At 35.4% G+C, this 16,489-nt stretch overlaps 2 protein-coding genes across 3 annotated transcripts in view; one reads left to right on the plus strand and one right to left on the minus strand.

Moving 5' to 3' along the window:
• Positions 1–16,489, minus strand: part of LOC128680515 (coiled-coil domain-containing protein 63-like) — a 410,628-nt gene that overhangs the window by 116,391 nt on the left and 277,748 nt on the right. The gene's annotated exons all lie outside the window — the stretch shown is intronic.
• Octalpha2R (alpha2-adrenergic-like octopamine receptor) overlaps positions 1–16,489 on the plus strand; it is a 398,792-nt gene that overhangs the window by 84,601 nt on the left and 297,702 nt on the right. For both annotated transcript variants that reach the window (XM_053763722.1, XM_053763725.1), the window contains exon 3: positions 13,833–15,196. In XM_053763722.1, coding sequence (XP_053619697.1) covers positions 14,654–15,196 — 543 coding nt within the window. In that variant the 5' untranslated portion in view covers positions 13,833–14,653. The remainder of the gene's footprint in view (positions 1–13,832; positions 15,197–16,489) is intronic.

Below are 16,489 nucleotides of genomic sequence, written 5' to 3' on the forward strand. Positions count from 1 at the left end.
ATCATTAAAGCAATTATTATATTGACTAAGAAAACTTACACTATAACAAATATCTGGCCTAGTAAGCACAGAGAGGTACATTAAACTTCCTAATAATTCCTGATACGGATAATTTTTATTAAGGTTGTTGTTTACATCTTTTTCCAATTTTAAATTAACCTCCATTGGTGTATCTGAATGTGAACAATCTACCATATTAAATCTTTTTAGAATAGTATCAATATATAGCTTTTGGTCTATGGTAATTTTATCTTTACAAACATTTACATGCATCCCTAGACACTGTTTGAGCTGACCCAAATCTTTTATTCTAAATTTTGTTACTAATACATTTTTCAACTCTTCATAGGCATTTTGACAATTATAAAAAACAAAAAAATCATCCACAAACAATGCAATGTAAATCTTTACATTATTATTACACTTTACAAAAAGACATGGCTCATAGTTGGATTTTTTAAATTTTAATTTTAATAAACAGTCTTCTACACGAGAATACCAGGCCCTAGCCGACTGCTTAAGGCCATAGATAGCCCTCTTTAACCTTAACACTTTATTAATACAATTTTCAAAATTAGAACACTCTGGTATTTCCATATATACTATTTCATGGAGAAACCCATTGAGGAATGCAGTGGGCACATCAAGATGGTTCATTTTTAATCCTAATTCAACACTTAAAGCTAAAAGTAATCTGAAAGTAGAATATTTCAAAACTGGTGAAAAAGTCTCATTAAAATCTACACCCTTCACCTGGGTAAAGCCCTTTGCTACAAGTCTGGCCCTAAAACGCACTACACCTTCACTATTATATTTTTTTTTCAGCACCCACTTATTTTTAACAATTGTGCCTTCTTCCGGTCTTTCAACTAATTCCCATGAATCACTATCACTAAATGATTTAAGTTCCTCTGTTATTGCACGCTGCCACTGATCTTTTTCAGATCCAGTCATTGCATCACTTAGAGTAATCAGATCACTTGAGATTTCAGTACACATGTTAGCAACTTGATAGAAATCAGGTTTACGTCTCACACGTTTATCAGGTAAATTCGTGTCACCGCCTTGGCTTGATGAGATGTTATTTTCTTCTGGTGACAAAGTGTCAAGAAAACTTTCATCTGTGTCACTAGACTCTTCAGGAATATATGTGCTATCATTTTGATCTTCATCTTCTGAACTGCTCACAGGAACAGTTGATTTATCAGGTTGTTTATCATCTTCAACAATGACAGACGTTATACTGTCATTAATATCTTCCATTATAACCACATCTCTGGCTACAGAAACTTCTCGTGAAACAGGGTTATATAAACGATAGCCCTTGATATATTCAGAATATCCAACTAGGAACATCTTCTTTGCTTTCTTGTCCCATTTTTTCCTTTTTTCTTTCGGAATATGGACCATCACTGGGCTGCCAAAGATCCGCAGATGACTCAAATTTGGCTTTCTGCCCGTCCATATTTCATACGGAGTAGTGTTCTTGTCCAAGCCTGATGTTGGTGATCTATTTTTAATATAAACAGCTGTGTTTACAGCTTCTGCCCAAAGGAATTTTTCAAATTGAGCCTCATACAGTAGGCATCGTGCCTTCTCAACTATAGACCTATTATTTCTTTCACAGAGACCATTTTGTTCCGGTGTATAACTGTTTGTCTTTTGATGGAGTATACCACATTGCTTTAAATAGTTTGTCATTTCCACTGAGCAAAACTCGCCCCCATTATCTGATCTTAATATTTTTATTTTCTTTGATTGCTGATTTTCAACAAATTCTCTATATTGTTTGAAATACATAAATGTTTCACTCTTAGATCGAAGAAAGTATACAGTGCACATTCTGCTGAAATCGTCTACAAATAATAAGTAGTATCTAGCCTTCCCAAGAGACATATTCTCCATTGGCCCACACAGATCTGTATGGATCAGCTCTAGAATCTGCTGACTCCTATTTGTGCTTTCAGGGAATGGCAATCTTGTTTGCTTTCCCTCACAACAAACTATGCAACTGGCCTTACTAGTATCACATCTTCCATCAAAACTCACACCTTCAGCTCCTCCATTTTTCAATTTATTCAAATCATTAGCATTTATATGAGCTAATCTTCTATGCCAAGTAGTACCTGAGACTTTTACTGCAGCTACTAAGAGATTTTCTGATTTCACAACATTCAGTCTGTATACACCATTTTCTAGTTTTGCCACACCAATACAATCATTCTGTGAGTTGTAAATTAAGCATCCACGCTGGTTAAACGTTATTCTGTTGCCACTAGCAATTATTCTACTCACTGATAGTAAATTCGTGGTAGCGTTTGGTACACACAAAACATTGTTTACATCAATTGTATACTCTTTATTTCCTACACGAGTGGTAAGCTGCAAGTCTCCAGAGCATAAAACTTGCACAATCGTTTTATTTGCAACAATTATCTCCTTAGTCTTCGGTTGAAAACAAGTATTTGACAATAAGTTCACGTTCGATACAATATGTGTGCTTGCGCCGGAATCTAAGTGCCAGTCAGACTGACTGAACTCATTTGTGAGAAAAACTGCACTAAATGCATTTGTTTTCATTTTATCTGCACCCGGACATTGGTTTTTAAAATGTCCAATCTGTTTGCATTTGTAGCAACGAATTATTTTCCGCGTCATGTTGTTTCCACTGACATTGACAGATGACGTTCCATTGTTCGCATTATGTTGATGAGCTTGATTTTTGGTATTACCAACATAACGACCTTGTCCTTGTCTGTGATCCTTGTGAAAATTTTTGGCGGCAAATGCACTTTCCGACTTAACCTCAATATCTGCACTCATGTCTAATAACTTTGTCTTGATGGCATCCGCAGTTATGTTAATGCCCGAATGTTCGATTGCCATAAGCATAGGTCCGAATTTTTCTGGTAAACCGGCCAACATAAGTGATCCAATCCATTGGTCATTTATTTCAAAGCCTGTTCCGTTCAATTTTTGAGCAGTTTCGATGATTTGACTAACGTAACTCGTCATTGACTCGCAGTTTTCAAGGCGTATACTTATAAGGTTCCTCAGCAAACTAATTTTTCGAGAATATCCCGAATCATCGAACATGTTCTTTAGGGTCTTCCACAAGTCGAAAGTTGTAGCTGCTTGTTTAATATGCACATAAAGAGACGCGTCAATTGTCAATATAAGTTTTGCTTTTGCCTTTAAATCATTCTTTTTTTCATCCCCTGTAGCAGTTGATAACAAAGGGGTTTTTATGCTATCCGCCATTCCCTCCAACACGAGTACGTTTTCTGCGGCGAAACACCAGTCGTCATAGTTTTCACGTCCCTTCAATTTCGGAACATTAACTAAATAGTTTGTAGACATTATAACTGAACACACTGAACTTATTTCTCACTAATACTATTTATTTTAAGGCTCTGGGCCCATAACCTAATAAAAATACAGTGAAAGGTTTCAATCAACTGAAAAGTCTTTTTTTATTGTTAGAAGTACAGGCACAGATAATAAATGTAATACAACTATTACCTTGTATACAGTATAGATGGCGCTAGTGATTATACTAAGTACTAAGGCTACATATTATTTTGTTATTGTACATTTAACACAGGTAGTAGCATACACAGGGTCTTAACCACCGCTTCAAACCATTGAAACATAATAAAAAATCCAGTAGCTTTCGGGTTTATTCGTGACAAAATTATCCAACAATTCCTCAAAATTACAAGGGTCATTGTAAATTAACACAACATATTCTAAATATAACTTTTTTATACCGTAATACATCACATTTACACAGCAGCCCCACTCGGGATGTGAAAGTTTCATCATAAAATTTAAGGCGATCGTCGTTCAACTTTTTTTTCGTAATTTTCTACGTGTCTACTGGATATTTATATGATGTATTACTTTGAGTCGATGTTGCCACCTCCGTTATGAGTTGCGGTTAAAAATGAGAGTTTGTTAAAGTTTGTGGCGTAAATTGCTTGTTTTTTTTTTTACGGGTGGAAGTATTTATGAGATTACGACGATGTACGCTTATAAATTTTTATTATTCGCCTTCTGGTTCTGTGACGCCGTAAAAAATAATTTCAACGTCAATCCTCGTTGGGAATGCTTTTGTTGCCTATCAACTGTCTAGGCGGTGTATCCCTTAGTCGCCTCGTACTATATCCATCTGATATAAAGTGGTCGTATTCTAGGGCGGAACTACATTCCAAAATTTTATATTAACTTTTAATGAATGATATTACGCTTCAACTAATTTGATTCCAATCAAATCGTTCTATCTATCTTCTTCACAAAATCTCCGGAACCGGCTATAAATAACTTAACGGGCCAAGACATGATAAATGATGGTAAGGCATCCTGGTGGCGTCCAAACAACGGATTAACATTTCCGTGGGTCGTAAATAAGGGTTAGTTTTGTGGGCCGTCGGTTTTAGAGGCAATTCTGCGTCGATATGTATCGGCTGTGATTTAAAAAGGATATATATCTTGTACTTATTCTTATAGTAAGGGTGGGTTGCACCGTCAACTTTGAGCTTAACTTTAACGTGGGCAGAAAAACGCTTTTAAACGCATGTTAAAATCAACGTCAATTTTGACGGCAGCGACTTGCAGCGATCTCAAAATCAAAATTCAAGTTCTTTATTCGATTTGGGATGATATACATCTCTTATTGATATCAAAATTTAAAGCTAAGTCTACCGCCGACTTCCAAAGCGCAGGTAAAGAATTAACGCAACAAACTTCACTTCAATTTCCATCTTGACAAAACCGTCTACGACATATTCTCCTTTACCTGAGGGCTGACCATCATCAGTCTCTTAACGCGATCAACTTTGCGACCTAAACAGATCTGCAATGCAAATTCGTACCATCGACATTTTTAATATGAATGGGATTCATTTTAGGTTCCTAAATTGAACTGAGTTGCGTCGGAATCGTTCCGTAAAAGTTGATGGTAGGCCTGCAGCTGTGGTCTTTTTGGTTGTATTTGCGATTTATATACATCCGTCTACTACCGTCATTTCAACAAGTGACTCAGCCAGTTTACCACACTAATTGAAACGCCGTGAAAAATGTTCGAGCGATAGCGCTACTACGAAAACTCACAAGCTTGCATGTTTGTGAGACGTTCACATTAAACTATAACCTGTGCATAAACACGCATCGGTTAATGTTTTGCATCAGAAAATTGTTATAAAACGGGTTATTTTTGCTATAACGATCCTTTTTGTATATGGAAACTCACAGAGTAATTCTATCTTTGGATCCTGTGTTTGAGATAGACTTTGAAGATCCCAGGACAATCGAAACTTTACAAACATTACAACAATCTAGTTTTCGATATCTGGCAATTGTCACGATGCAGGTTTTAGTGCGATCAATGTTTACTTTTATTATCTAGGTGATTTGAAGAGACAAATAATAATAATTAAATTCTTGTGTAAATTGGTCACTTAGGGGAATAGTCAACGAATGATTTTAGAATATAAAAATGTTCAATTATAATCCAGGTCATAAGGTCGGATGATCAAAGTGGTATAAACCAATTACTACACCTAATGGGCTCGATTCTCATGTGATCGAAGTTGTATGCACACATGACATTGTATCGCATGACGCGAATCGCCTGAGGCCCGATTCTCACAGAATCGAATTTAACTTCATCAATTTTGTCCAATTTTTTCGATAGTTTTAAGCAATAATTATAGTTTCGCGTTCGTCCGAAATTTTGTGACGGTGATTTTTGTAAGTGCATATAAACAAACAAAGCTTTTCTGACAAAATGGAGAAAACTTAATGAAGTTAAATTCGATTCTGTTAGAATCGGGCCTCAGGCGATTCGCGTCGTGCGATCCAATGTCATGTGTACAGACCGCTGAACAGGATATTAATGTCAATAACATATGTAGGAATGCGCTAAAGGTCTAGCTTCTGAATATATTCAGAAGCTAGACCTTCACAGTCACAGAATATATTCTGTGACTTTAACAAGTAGTAGGGGACACCACAGCAGAGTTTTTTCCCCCTCCAATAGAAAATGTCACAGCGAGATAGAACCAGATGAAACAAGATGAAACCAAATAGGATAGATAGCAGTATAGATGGTATCTTCGATGTTCGAGCAGCAATTAGCATGCGCATTGGAGTTTGTGTGAAGTAAAACACGGCATCGACATTTGAGTTTTCACTTAAATTACTTCTGTCAGACAAATATTTACTACACTTACTTGTACATTGTACATTGAATTAATGTTTCCATCATGACCCGACCGGAGATCGAACCCGGGATCTCTCGTTTCAGTAGCAAGAACTTTATCACTGCACCACCGAGGTCGTCCGGTGTGTATTTGTCAAATAAACGATTTCTTACTTTCTGTGTTTTGTTATGAATACATTATTTCGTACTCATTGTGCGAAACTGACTTTAAATATTCGCGTTTAATTATTAATTGATTAAAACTGGTATTTAACGCGCACGTACCTTTTGTACTTCTGACGTTTCGAGTCGTGTTACAACGATGCGTGGTCGCCGAGCGTCTGATTCATCGGGCTATCTCCGACTGAATATCGACGGCTGAATATTCTTCAACCGCCACGTTGTATTTCCGCCAAGTACCAATTTCATTAGCAATGAATTACTTATTCCCTTTATTAGGCTTTATCTCTTCCGTCAGTTAGTTAATCAGTCAGTCAATCTAAGTCAGTCAGAAATATAGTCCAACTACCAAAATGGTCGAAATCTTTGAAAGATTTTAAAAAATGCTGAAACGTAACATCGCAAACTGCTTCAAACTGCTCTGCTCCGGTTTTATCCGGATCGTTGTCACTGCGCGGTGCGACAGAACGTGTGCGACAGAAATGTGTTTGCATTTACCCTGTTCTACCTTTTGTCAATTATTACTCTGTACTCGACCAGCTTTTATTGGTGCTGTGAGCTAACAAAGAATAATAGGTTTGCTTGGTTGATATTTCCACATACATACATATTTCGAGCTGGTCTGAGAGCGATAAAAAAACTTAGATTGTGCCAGCTGTTTCTCTTCCCGAGCTGATTGCATCAGTCAATCAAGGGAAAGGGTTGGGTTTGTATTATTATCATTAATTTTTTGTCATTTCAACACCAATTATGGTCTAAATTGGTTGATAAACAGAGTTGCCAGCCAATAGGACAGCGTTCTCTTCATTTTCTTCTCTTTATATACCATTTATAGACAGATTGTAGGTGCGTATAAAAACTTTAAAACAGCAATGTAGTGAAACTTGTTGATAGACTAATCCGGTGTTTCAAGCTGAAATAGTGATGGAGGATTATCGATATTTCTTCTATAAAATATAAATATAAACATATTAAATATATATATATTAGGACGAATCACACATATTGAGTTAGCCCCAAAGTAAGTTCGAGACATATGTTATGGGATACTAACTCAACAATACTATATTTTATATCAAATACATATATAGATAAACATACAAGACCCGGGCCAATCAGAAAAAGATCATTTTCCATCATGACCCGACCGGGGATCGAACTCGGTTCAGTGGCAAGAACTTTACCACTGCGCCACCGAGGTCGTTATTATCACGGTTAGTTATTCATTTTCAAATTCAAATTCGAAATTCTTTATTCAATAAAAATTAAATTAAAAATTAAAATTTTGACGACCTCGGTGGCGCAGTGGTAAGGTTCTAGCGACTGAACTGAGAGGTCCCGGGTTCGATCCCCGGTCGGGTCATGATGGAAAATGATCTTTTTCTGATTGGCCCGGGTCTTGGATGTTTATCTATATATGTATTTGTTATAAAATATAGTATCGTTGAGTTAGTATCCCATAACACAAGTCTCGAACTTACTTTGGGGCTAGCTCAATCTGTGTGATTTGTCCTAATATATATATTTATATATTTATTTATATATATAATATAGAATGATATGCATCACTTATAGACGTCAAAAACATTACTTAAACTAAGTCTACCGCCTAAAAATTACTTAAACTTCGTTCAAAAAACTTAAATTGACGACCTCGGTGGCGCAGTGGTAAAGTTCTTGCCACTGAACCGAGAGGTCCCGGGTTCGATCCCCGGTCGGGTCATGATGGAAAATGATCTTTTTCTGATTGGCCCGGGTCTTGGATGTCTATTTATATATGTATCTATTTATAAAATATAGTATCGTTGAGTTAGTATCCCATAACACAAGTCTCGAACTTACTTTGGGGCTAGCTCAATCTGTGTGATTTGTCCTAATATATTTATTTATATTTATTTATTCGTCTATCGACTCGGCAACTAGGTGTCGAGTGACATTACTAATCAATAAAGTACCTGTGAGGTTTGTCGATGGCTCACTCTGATTGAGTGGGCACTGACTTGCTTTAGCCGACTACAACATAGCTAATGGAAACAGTTATGGCTTTTGCTATATAATTATCATTTGCATTACATCATTATTATTAGGTACATTGTATATAACAAAGTCGCTTCCCGCTGTCTGTGTTCCTATGTATGCTTAGATCTTTAAAACTACACAACGGATTTTGTTGTGAATAAGAATAAGAATATTTATTTGTGAGACATAGGTGTAGGTACATTAAAAATACAGTTGAAATAAATTAGTAGGTAGTATCTCTATGCTATATGCAAATATTGTTAATTATCATTTAACGGGCATCAGTCAAATTTATTTTTAATTTGTAATTTATAAATTGGGTCTTTTTATAGACAGATTCAAGTGGAAGCCGGAGCGAGCCACTAGTAAATGACATTAAATGGCTATTAAAAAAATCTATGACATAATTTAATGAGCTGTTATATAATTAGAGAAGGATTTACACCCATTATTTTTACAATTTCTACCCATACAGTTGAGTTTGCGTCAAGTTTTGGGAAAAACTAAAAATTTTTATTACAATACCAATTAATTATGATATAACACCAAGCATTTATACTACTTCATTGAAAACCAACATTTAAATGTGTGAACGAATAAAACACTTGAATTTGCTACCGGAATTCCATTTATGAATTCCACTAGATGTTGCCCGGGGCTTCGTTCCCGTGGGAATTTCGAGATAAAATGTAGCCTATGGCAATCTTGGATAATGTACCTTTCTACAAACACTTACCTCTTTATAATAGTATAGAGTATAATAGAAATAGAAAGAGATAGAAAATAGACAGAGTAAAATAGTATAAGTATGAGTTTAAATTATACCCTTAAGAGAACATATGGATCTTTTTTATGATTGTTAAACTTATATTTTACTGGCTTTTACACACAGCTTCGCCCGCGCGGATTTTCCACGGGAAATGCATATCTTCATTCGCATGAGACATCTGAAAAAAAAATAAACAAACAAACTTACCAATTTATAATATTAGTTAGTATTCAAAAGCTTTTCGGTCGTCCAAATTGAACATATTTATGACAGTATTTTTTTCAGTTGTTCAATTTTTATTTCAATTCAGTAAATACAAATTAAATAGACGACGAAACGAACTCTTTCATTTCTGAATGTCCAATTAAAACCGGTTGGCAACGGAGAAAAATGTGCAAAAGTTGGGGGGAAAAATGTTGTCTTTCATCACAGAAATTAAAATAATAATGGACACAGAAGTGTTATAACACGTTTTTATTTATCTTGCAATGAATGATCTTTAGCTAAAACAATATTTATTCATTTATACATTAGTTTGTTTGCTTAAAAACTATTTATTGCTCGAAGAAAATACATGCAGAAAAAGCAGTAAAATAAAAAGAAAGGGATTTCTTCCAGTCAACTAATTATATGAAAGGAAACGATTTAAAGAACAATGCAAGGTTGGCTTTATGTAATTAAATTATTTTGTCATTATTTAATTTCATAATGTGGATGGAAATTACCGATGATTTTTTAAAACATTAGATCCATTTGTTTTAAAACAAATGGAATTGCTTTGGTATTATCAACAATTCCATGATAGAACTACTTACTGTTCTAGGGTATAATACCACTGCGCCACTGACGACCTCGGTGGCGCAGAGGTATGGTAAAGTGCTTGCCTCTGAACCGAGAGGTCCCGGGTTCGATCCCCGGTCGGGTCATGATGGAAAATGATCTTTTTCTGATTGGCTATTGGGTCTTGGATGTTTATCTATATATGTATATGTTATAAAATATAGTATCGTTGAGTTAGTATCGCATAACACAAGTCTAGAACTTACTTTGGGGCAAACTCAATCTGTGTGATTTGTCCTAATAGATTTATATTTATTTAATAAACATATTTGATTTTAAGCCTAATTAGCTTTTTCAATAACCACTTTACAACACACAATAAAAACAAAAGTAACGTGTTAGAATTCTGTTATAAGTCATCACATTTCTATTATTTTTATGTAATTCCAAACTCTGTGCCTCTACCGAGCTTGTTGACTCATTTGCCGGTTTTGCACCACCTCGGTTATTGAACAAACTAATTAGGCTTAAAATCGAAATGTTTGGGGTTCCGTTGCCAATTCCGTTAATATCAAACCTAATTTCGAAAGTCTTGATGTTTGGTCGCTACTCGATCGCGATTCTGGGCAATGTTGACAAATTTTAAACACGGTGCAGGAAAACATCATCACGAAACATGTATGTCGGCTATTATACTCATACTAGATTATGTCCACAACTGCATCCGTTTAAAAATCCGAGTAAAAATCCGTTTCCCGTCGGAATTTCAGGAAATCCCTTCTTAGTGCGACCTTACACTCCCCTCTACACACCAAATTTCAGATTCCTGCGCCCAATAGTTTCGTCTGTACGTTGTCTGTCAGTTAGTCATTAACGAAAGAGTTTTATTTATTGTTGATTATATCACCATATCCATTGATAAGTTTTTAACCAAATTTTCGTTTAAAATAAGAGCTTTTATTCGTAGTCAGATAGGACAGCATACAAAACATGACCAAAAATCATTTAAAAAATAATTAAGTGTCAGTGTACTAAACTACAATACAGTGTAGTAAAACGTTGAGGAGTTGTCTCGTCGGGAGCCAGGCTTGGGTCTGGGCCTGGCTCCCAGGCATCAGATCATAATATACCATAGTAAATGCATTGATGACAATTGACGACCTCGGTGGCGCAGTGGTAAGGTTCTTGCCACTGAACCGAGAGGTCCCGGGCTCGATCCCCGGTCGGGTCATGATGGAAAATGATCTTTTTCTGATTGGCCCGGGTCTGGGATGTTTATCTATATATGTATTTGTTATAAAATATAGTATCGTTGAGTTAGTATCATAACACAAGTCTCGAACTTACTTTGAGGCTAGCTCAATCTGTGTGATTTGTCCTAATATATTTGTTTATTTATTTATTCATTTATTGATATCCCAACTAAACGTGTGTACAAGATTTCAGCGCAATCGGTTCAAGATTGAAAATTGAGTTTCATGTAATACATAGGCATTTTTTTATTCACTGCATACATTTTTGTAGATTTAGAATATTTCAGATAATAAAATTATATTGGTTTCCAAGAAGATCTGTGGCAATAACATGACAAATTTAAATTCGGGAGATATAAAAAGATATGGTAAGTCGAAATTTTGTGTTCTACTTTCACGAAAACAAAACGTTTGCTAAGTAGTTTTATTCCATGTGCGAAAATCTGTGCTGTGGGTAAAAAAAATATCCGCCCTATTCAAGTTAACAATAGGGAGTATTACTGCACATTTATCCCGCCAGAGTGCAGCACTGTATGTTAGGTACACAAAATCTTTGACGCCTTTTGCTATGTGGATTAAAACGTTTATAGAGTCTTTATTAAGCATTTCATTACGTAAGCATTCGTTTGTGACAATATACAACAATGTAGCATATTCGGGTGCGGAAATATTGGGAAACATCGTTTTCCTTAAGATAAAAAGCTTCTAAAACTATTGGATACGCTTCACGCTGTAAAATTTTCGAGCCACTAAACGGTCGAAAAAAAAAGGTCCGAACACTTCTCACTCTCACGTGATATTAAAATACGGATTTCATACAGGTAACATCTTCAGTCAAAATCAAGTTTACATTAGTTTATGTCCACAATTGACTAAATAATGCAGAATATGTTCTGCATAAAATAGTGTTATTATTTTCACGATAATCCACTGAATCCTTTCTTTTTCCTTTAAACTCGTACGCGTAGAAGGTATTCTTGGTCGTAAATCTGCGACAATATTGAAAATTGGCGCTTTTTGCCTCTATTGCCAATGTTTGTGTACCTTAGTTGTACCAGTAGCGCCATAGCTTTGCATAATATGCCCTATTATCATAGACCATTCATAAACTTAACATTACCAGTAAATAAGGTTCATCTCCGTGCACTGAGAAATCCTTGGCCATGTCGATTAAATCGTGAGAAAAGCGATTATGTTTTTTTTATATAATTGTTGATGATGCAATTTATTGTTGATTCGATTCCATCAATCAATTAAATTGACTCTGCAGAAAAATTGATATTTTATTTTAACCCACATTAAAAATGGGGGTTCGCGGCTGGATGTGTTTTTTGTGTTATTTGTTTGTTCGTCGTTATTTTTAATCTCCGACGCAAAACGAGGAGTGTTATAAGTTTAACGCGTCTGTCTGTGTATCTGTCTGTGGCATCGTAGCTCCCAAACGGATGAACCAATTTTGTTTTTTTTTGTGTCATAGATAATTTTATCCCGATTGTTCTTAGCCATGTTTAATGTCGTAAAAATCGGTTCAGTCGTTCAAAAGTTGTAGCGAAATGAATATTGAAAGTCGGGGTTTTTTTTAATTTGTCTAACAAATAAACTTGATTATTGTATCTACTTGTTTATGTGTTCACAATAGGCTGGCTTTTATGTGATTGGTTGAAAAATTGAATGCATTCAGGTTTTTCAATTAGGTACCAAATAGAACCCATTAATTAACTTTTTATTTTTATTGCTTTAGTGAGATTTGTCAGCAAGGCCTTTGCCCAGCAGTGGGATACATTAATAAGCTAATATAAAAATATTTCTTTTGTATGTACGGAAAGATTTTTCACTCCGAAATCCACTTGACTTCATCCTATTTCTAATCAATGTTATAAATGCGAACGTAAGTTTGTTTGTTACCTATTCACGCTCTATCTACTCAACTAATCTTAAAATTTTCTATACATATAGTTTGAAGTATGGAGAATGACATGGGTATCTTTAATCCCGGAAAATTAACGCGAGCGAAGCCTCGGGCAAAAGCTAGTAGAATATAATTGTTATGTAACTATTCAGTGTTATATAGTAGAACACGCTCAGATGAGAAAGAGAGAGGTGTTTTTTAATATGGTATGTAGATATATAAAAAAATACCATATTAAAAAAACTTTTCCAATACTTATTCAATTAATATCTCTCTTGATTTAAATATGATTGCAGGGTACATTTAGAATCTAATGAATATTTTATTTTAATGTAATTAAAACTGTAAACGACCACGGTGGCGCAGTAGTAAAGTTCTTGCCACTGAACCGAGAGGTCCCGGGTTCGATCCCCGGTCGGGTCATGATGGAAAATGATCTTTTTCTGATTGACCCGGGTCTTGGATGTTTATCTATATATGTATTTGTTATAAAATATAGTATCGTTGAGTTAGTATCCCATAACACAAGTCTCGAACTTACTTTGGGGCTAGCTCAATCTGTGTGATTTGTACTAATATATTTATATTTTTTATTTATTTATCCTCAAATTCTATTATAAAAGAATTATATTTAATTCATTTGTCAAGTGACGCCAGTTGTGTATAACGTATAACTTAGTGTTGCCATCAAATAATAACCCATAATTTTCTTGATTACAGGTACACCAGAGACGGGCGACAATCAAGAAAATAGCAGTTCTCGAACGCACGCAACCAATTATAATTGGAAACTAAACAGTCTCATATTAACAGCCATAAAGATGACAAGCTACAAATAATATAATATAAAAAGAGATGTGAGAAAAATGTGTGAAAAATAATACCGATAAAATGTATACACTCACAGACCGGTTTTGGGATCGAAGAAAGTCGAAAACTCCACGATGACGCGATACCGTTTCGATGATTGTATAAAATAAATAGTTAAAAACATAACGCTTCACTAGATGTATAAGATCGCTTTTTTGTGTGTCAATACGCGCGAGTGTTAAGGTATATTTAATTTGCAAATTATAATTTTTTTTATTGTTTAATTTATTGGTATATTTGAATGTTTTCCGTCGCTGAAGCAATATTAGGTAAGAGGTGTTTATACTGCACGCGTTTTAATAGAAGTATCATTAATTTTTTATTAAAATTGTGCATATTAAATCTCCATTAAATAAGTTCGATATTATGATAATTGTAAATAAAGTTCTTCAATCGAATATTCTGTGCTTGAGTACAGTCTACGCAAATAGTTCGGAAAAACGGGTATTAAAAGTAATAATTTTGTAAAAAGAACACCGCTGTAAAAAATAGTGATAAATTTTAAATTTATGAATGATATTCCGTTCCTATAGGCGATACGTTTTTTAATAATTTCGACCGCGACTTTGAATTTCGTATTCACCAACGGGGCCAACACTTTCGAATCTCATGTTTACTTAGCTAGTTTTAATTTACAATCGTGGCGTGCCGGAACCGTGACCGAAACCAAGATGGTGCCGAATGCTACAACACTATTAGCGAGAACTACAATGAGTACCGCGTATACGAACGCAACCCTATTGAATTCCACGTTTCTGGTGCCAACATTTATGAGTCAAGAGGAATTTTTGGCTTTGCAAATGGGAAATTCTTCAGACGGGAATTCAACATCAAACGACACAACAATAAATCAAGTCGTGTTAAAGACATGGTACCCGAGCGGGTATTCGCCTGCGCATATAATAATGGCATCTGTGGTTGTGACTGTGTTAATGATAATGGTGGTGGTGGGCAACATGTTAGTGATAATCGCGATAGTGACGGAAAAAGCGCTGAAGAACATACAGAATTGGTTCATAGCGTCGTTGGCTGTGTCAGACTTTTTTTTAGGACTAGTGATAATGCCGTTCTCGTTGGCGAACGAGCTGATGGGATACTGGATTTTCGGGTTTTGGTGGTGTGAGATACATTCCGCAATGGATGTGTTGTTGTGTACAGCGTCCATTATGAACCTGTGTCTTATTTCGCTGGACCGCTACTGGAGTATCACGCAGGTGAGTTTTTAAAAAGCATAAAAATTTAAGCCTATATATATATATATATATATATATATATATATATATATATATAATATATAATAAGACATGGCGTACACCTATAAGTATAAATAGCATTTCTATTTTCTTATTTTATTCTAAACTAGCGACCCGTCCCGGCTTAGCTCGGGTAAAAACGCAATAATACTTCACCTAAATCTTTCTCATAAATCACACTATCTATCGATGAAAACATAATGAAAATTCGTGCGGTACTTTTTGAGTTTATCGCAAACAGATATACAGACGTTAGATATATATATATATTAGGACAAATCACACAGATTGAGCTAGCCCCAAAGTTAGATCGAGACTTGTGTTATGGGATACTAACTCAACGATACTATATTTTATAATAAATACATATATAGATAAACATCCAAGACCCGGGCTAATCAGGAAAAGATCATTTTCCATCATGACCCAACCGGGGATCGAACCCGGGACCTCCCAGTTCAGAGGCACGCACTTTACCACCGAGGTCGTCAAATGTAATATAGCTACCGTTTTATGTCGTAATGATTTTTAAGTATGATTATTAAGCATAACTATTTGAAATAATTACTAACCTAAGCAGAAAGAAGAATCTTTGCGTGTCGATGACAAATCAATGCTCTATTGGGTGCTATATAAATATATTCTTGCCAGAAACAAGCCACTTCGATGGCTTCATCGGAAACTGCCATCAAGTCAGCCCGAGTGCAGGTGTGTGGACACTCGGGGCAGGCGAGGAGATGAGCCATCGATCTAATATAACATAAGCTTTAGCTTATGTTAACTATTAACTATGCCATATTTACCCGTATGCCAAAAATCTAAATCTATGTTATTGGCATAATTATAGCACTCCGTTTGTAACATATTAGTGTACTAGCTGTGTAGAGTTCCAACGTTCACCTGGTTACCTGAAATTAGCATGCTTCACTTTACCAATAGTCATGAATATCAGTTTATGCCTGTATCAAATCAACATATCATGAATTCCAAACATGTTCACAAAACAGTGTTTCCGAGGATCGAACTATACCAACCAACCGACCGGATAATTCTTAGCTTGTCCGTGTATTAATTCCATGAATTGATTGATATCAATGAATATTTGATGACATTTCTAGCCAATAGACACATTTCGGTAGTAATTGACGGCGAATCCTTCCATACGTAATATGAAAGCCCCCACCGCGTCTGTATATCTGTTTGCGATAAACTCAAAAAGTACCGCACGAATTTTCATTATGTTTTCATCGATAG

The sequence above is a fragment of the Plodia interpunctella genome, chromosome 24 (assembly GCF_027563975.2).
Source record: "Plodia interpunctella isolate USDA-ARS_2022_Savannah chromosome 24, ilPloInte3.2, whole genome shotgun sequence".
Classification (NCBI taxonomy): Eukaryota; Metazoa; Arthropoda; class Insecta; order Lepidoptera; family Pyralidae; genus Plodia; species Plodia interpunctella.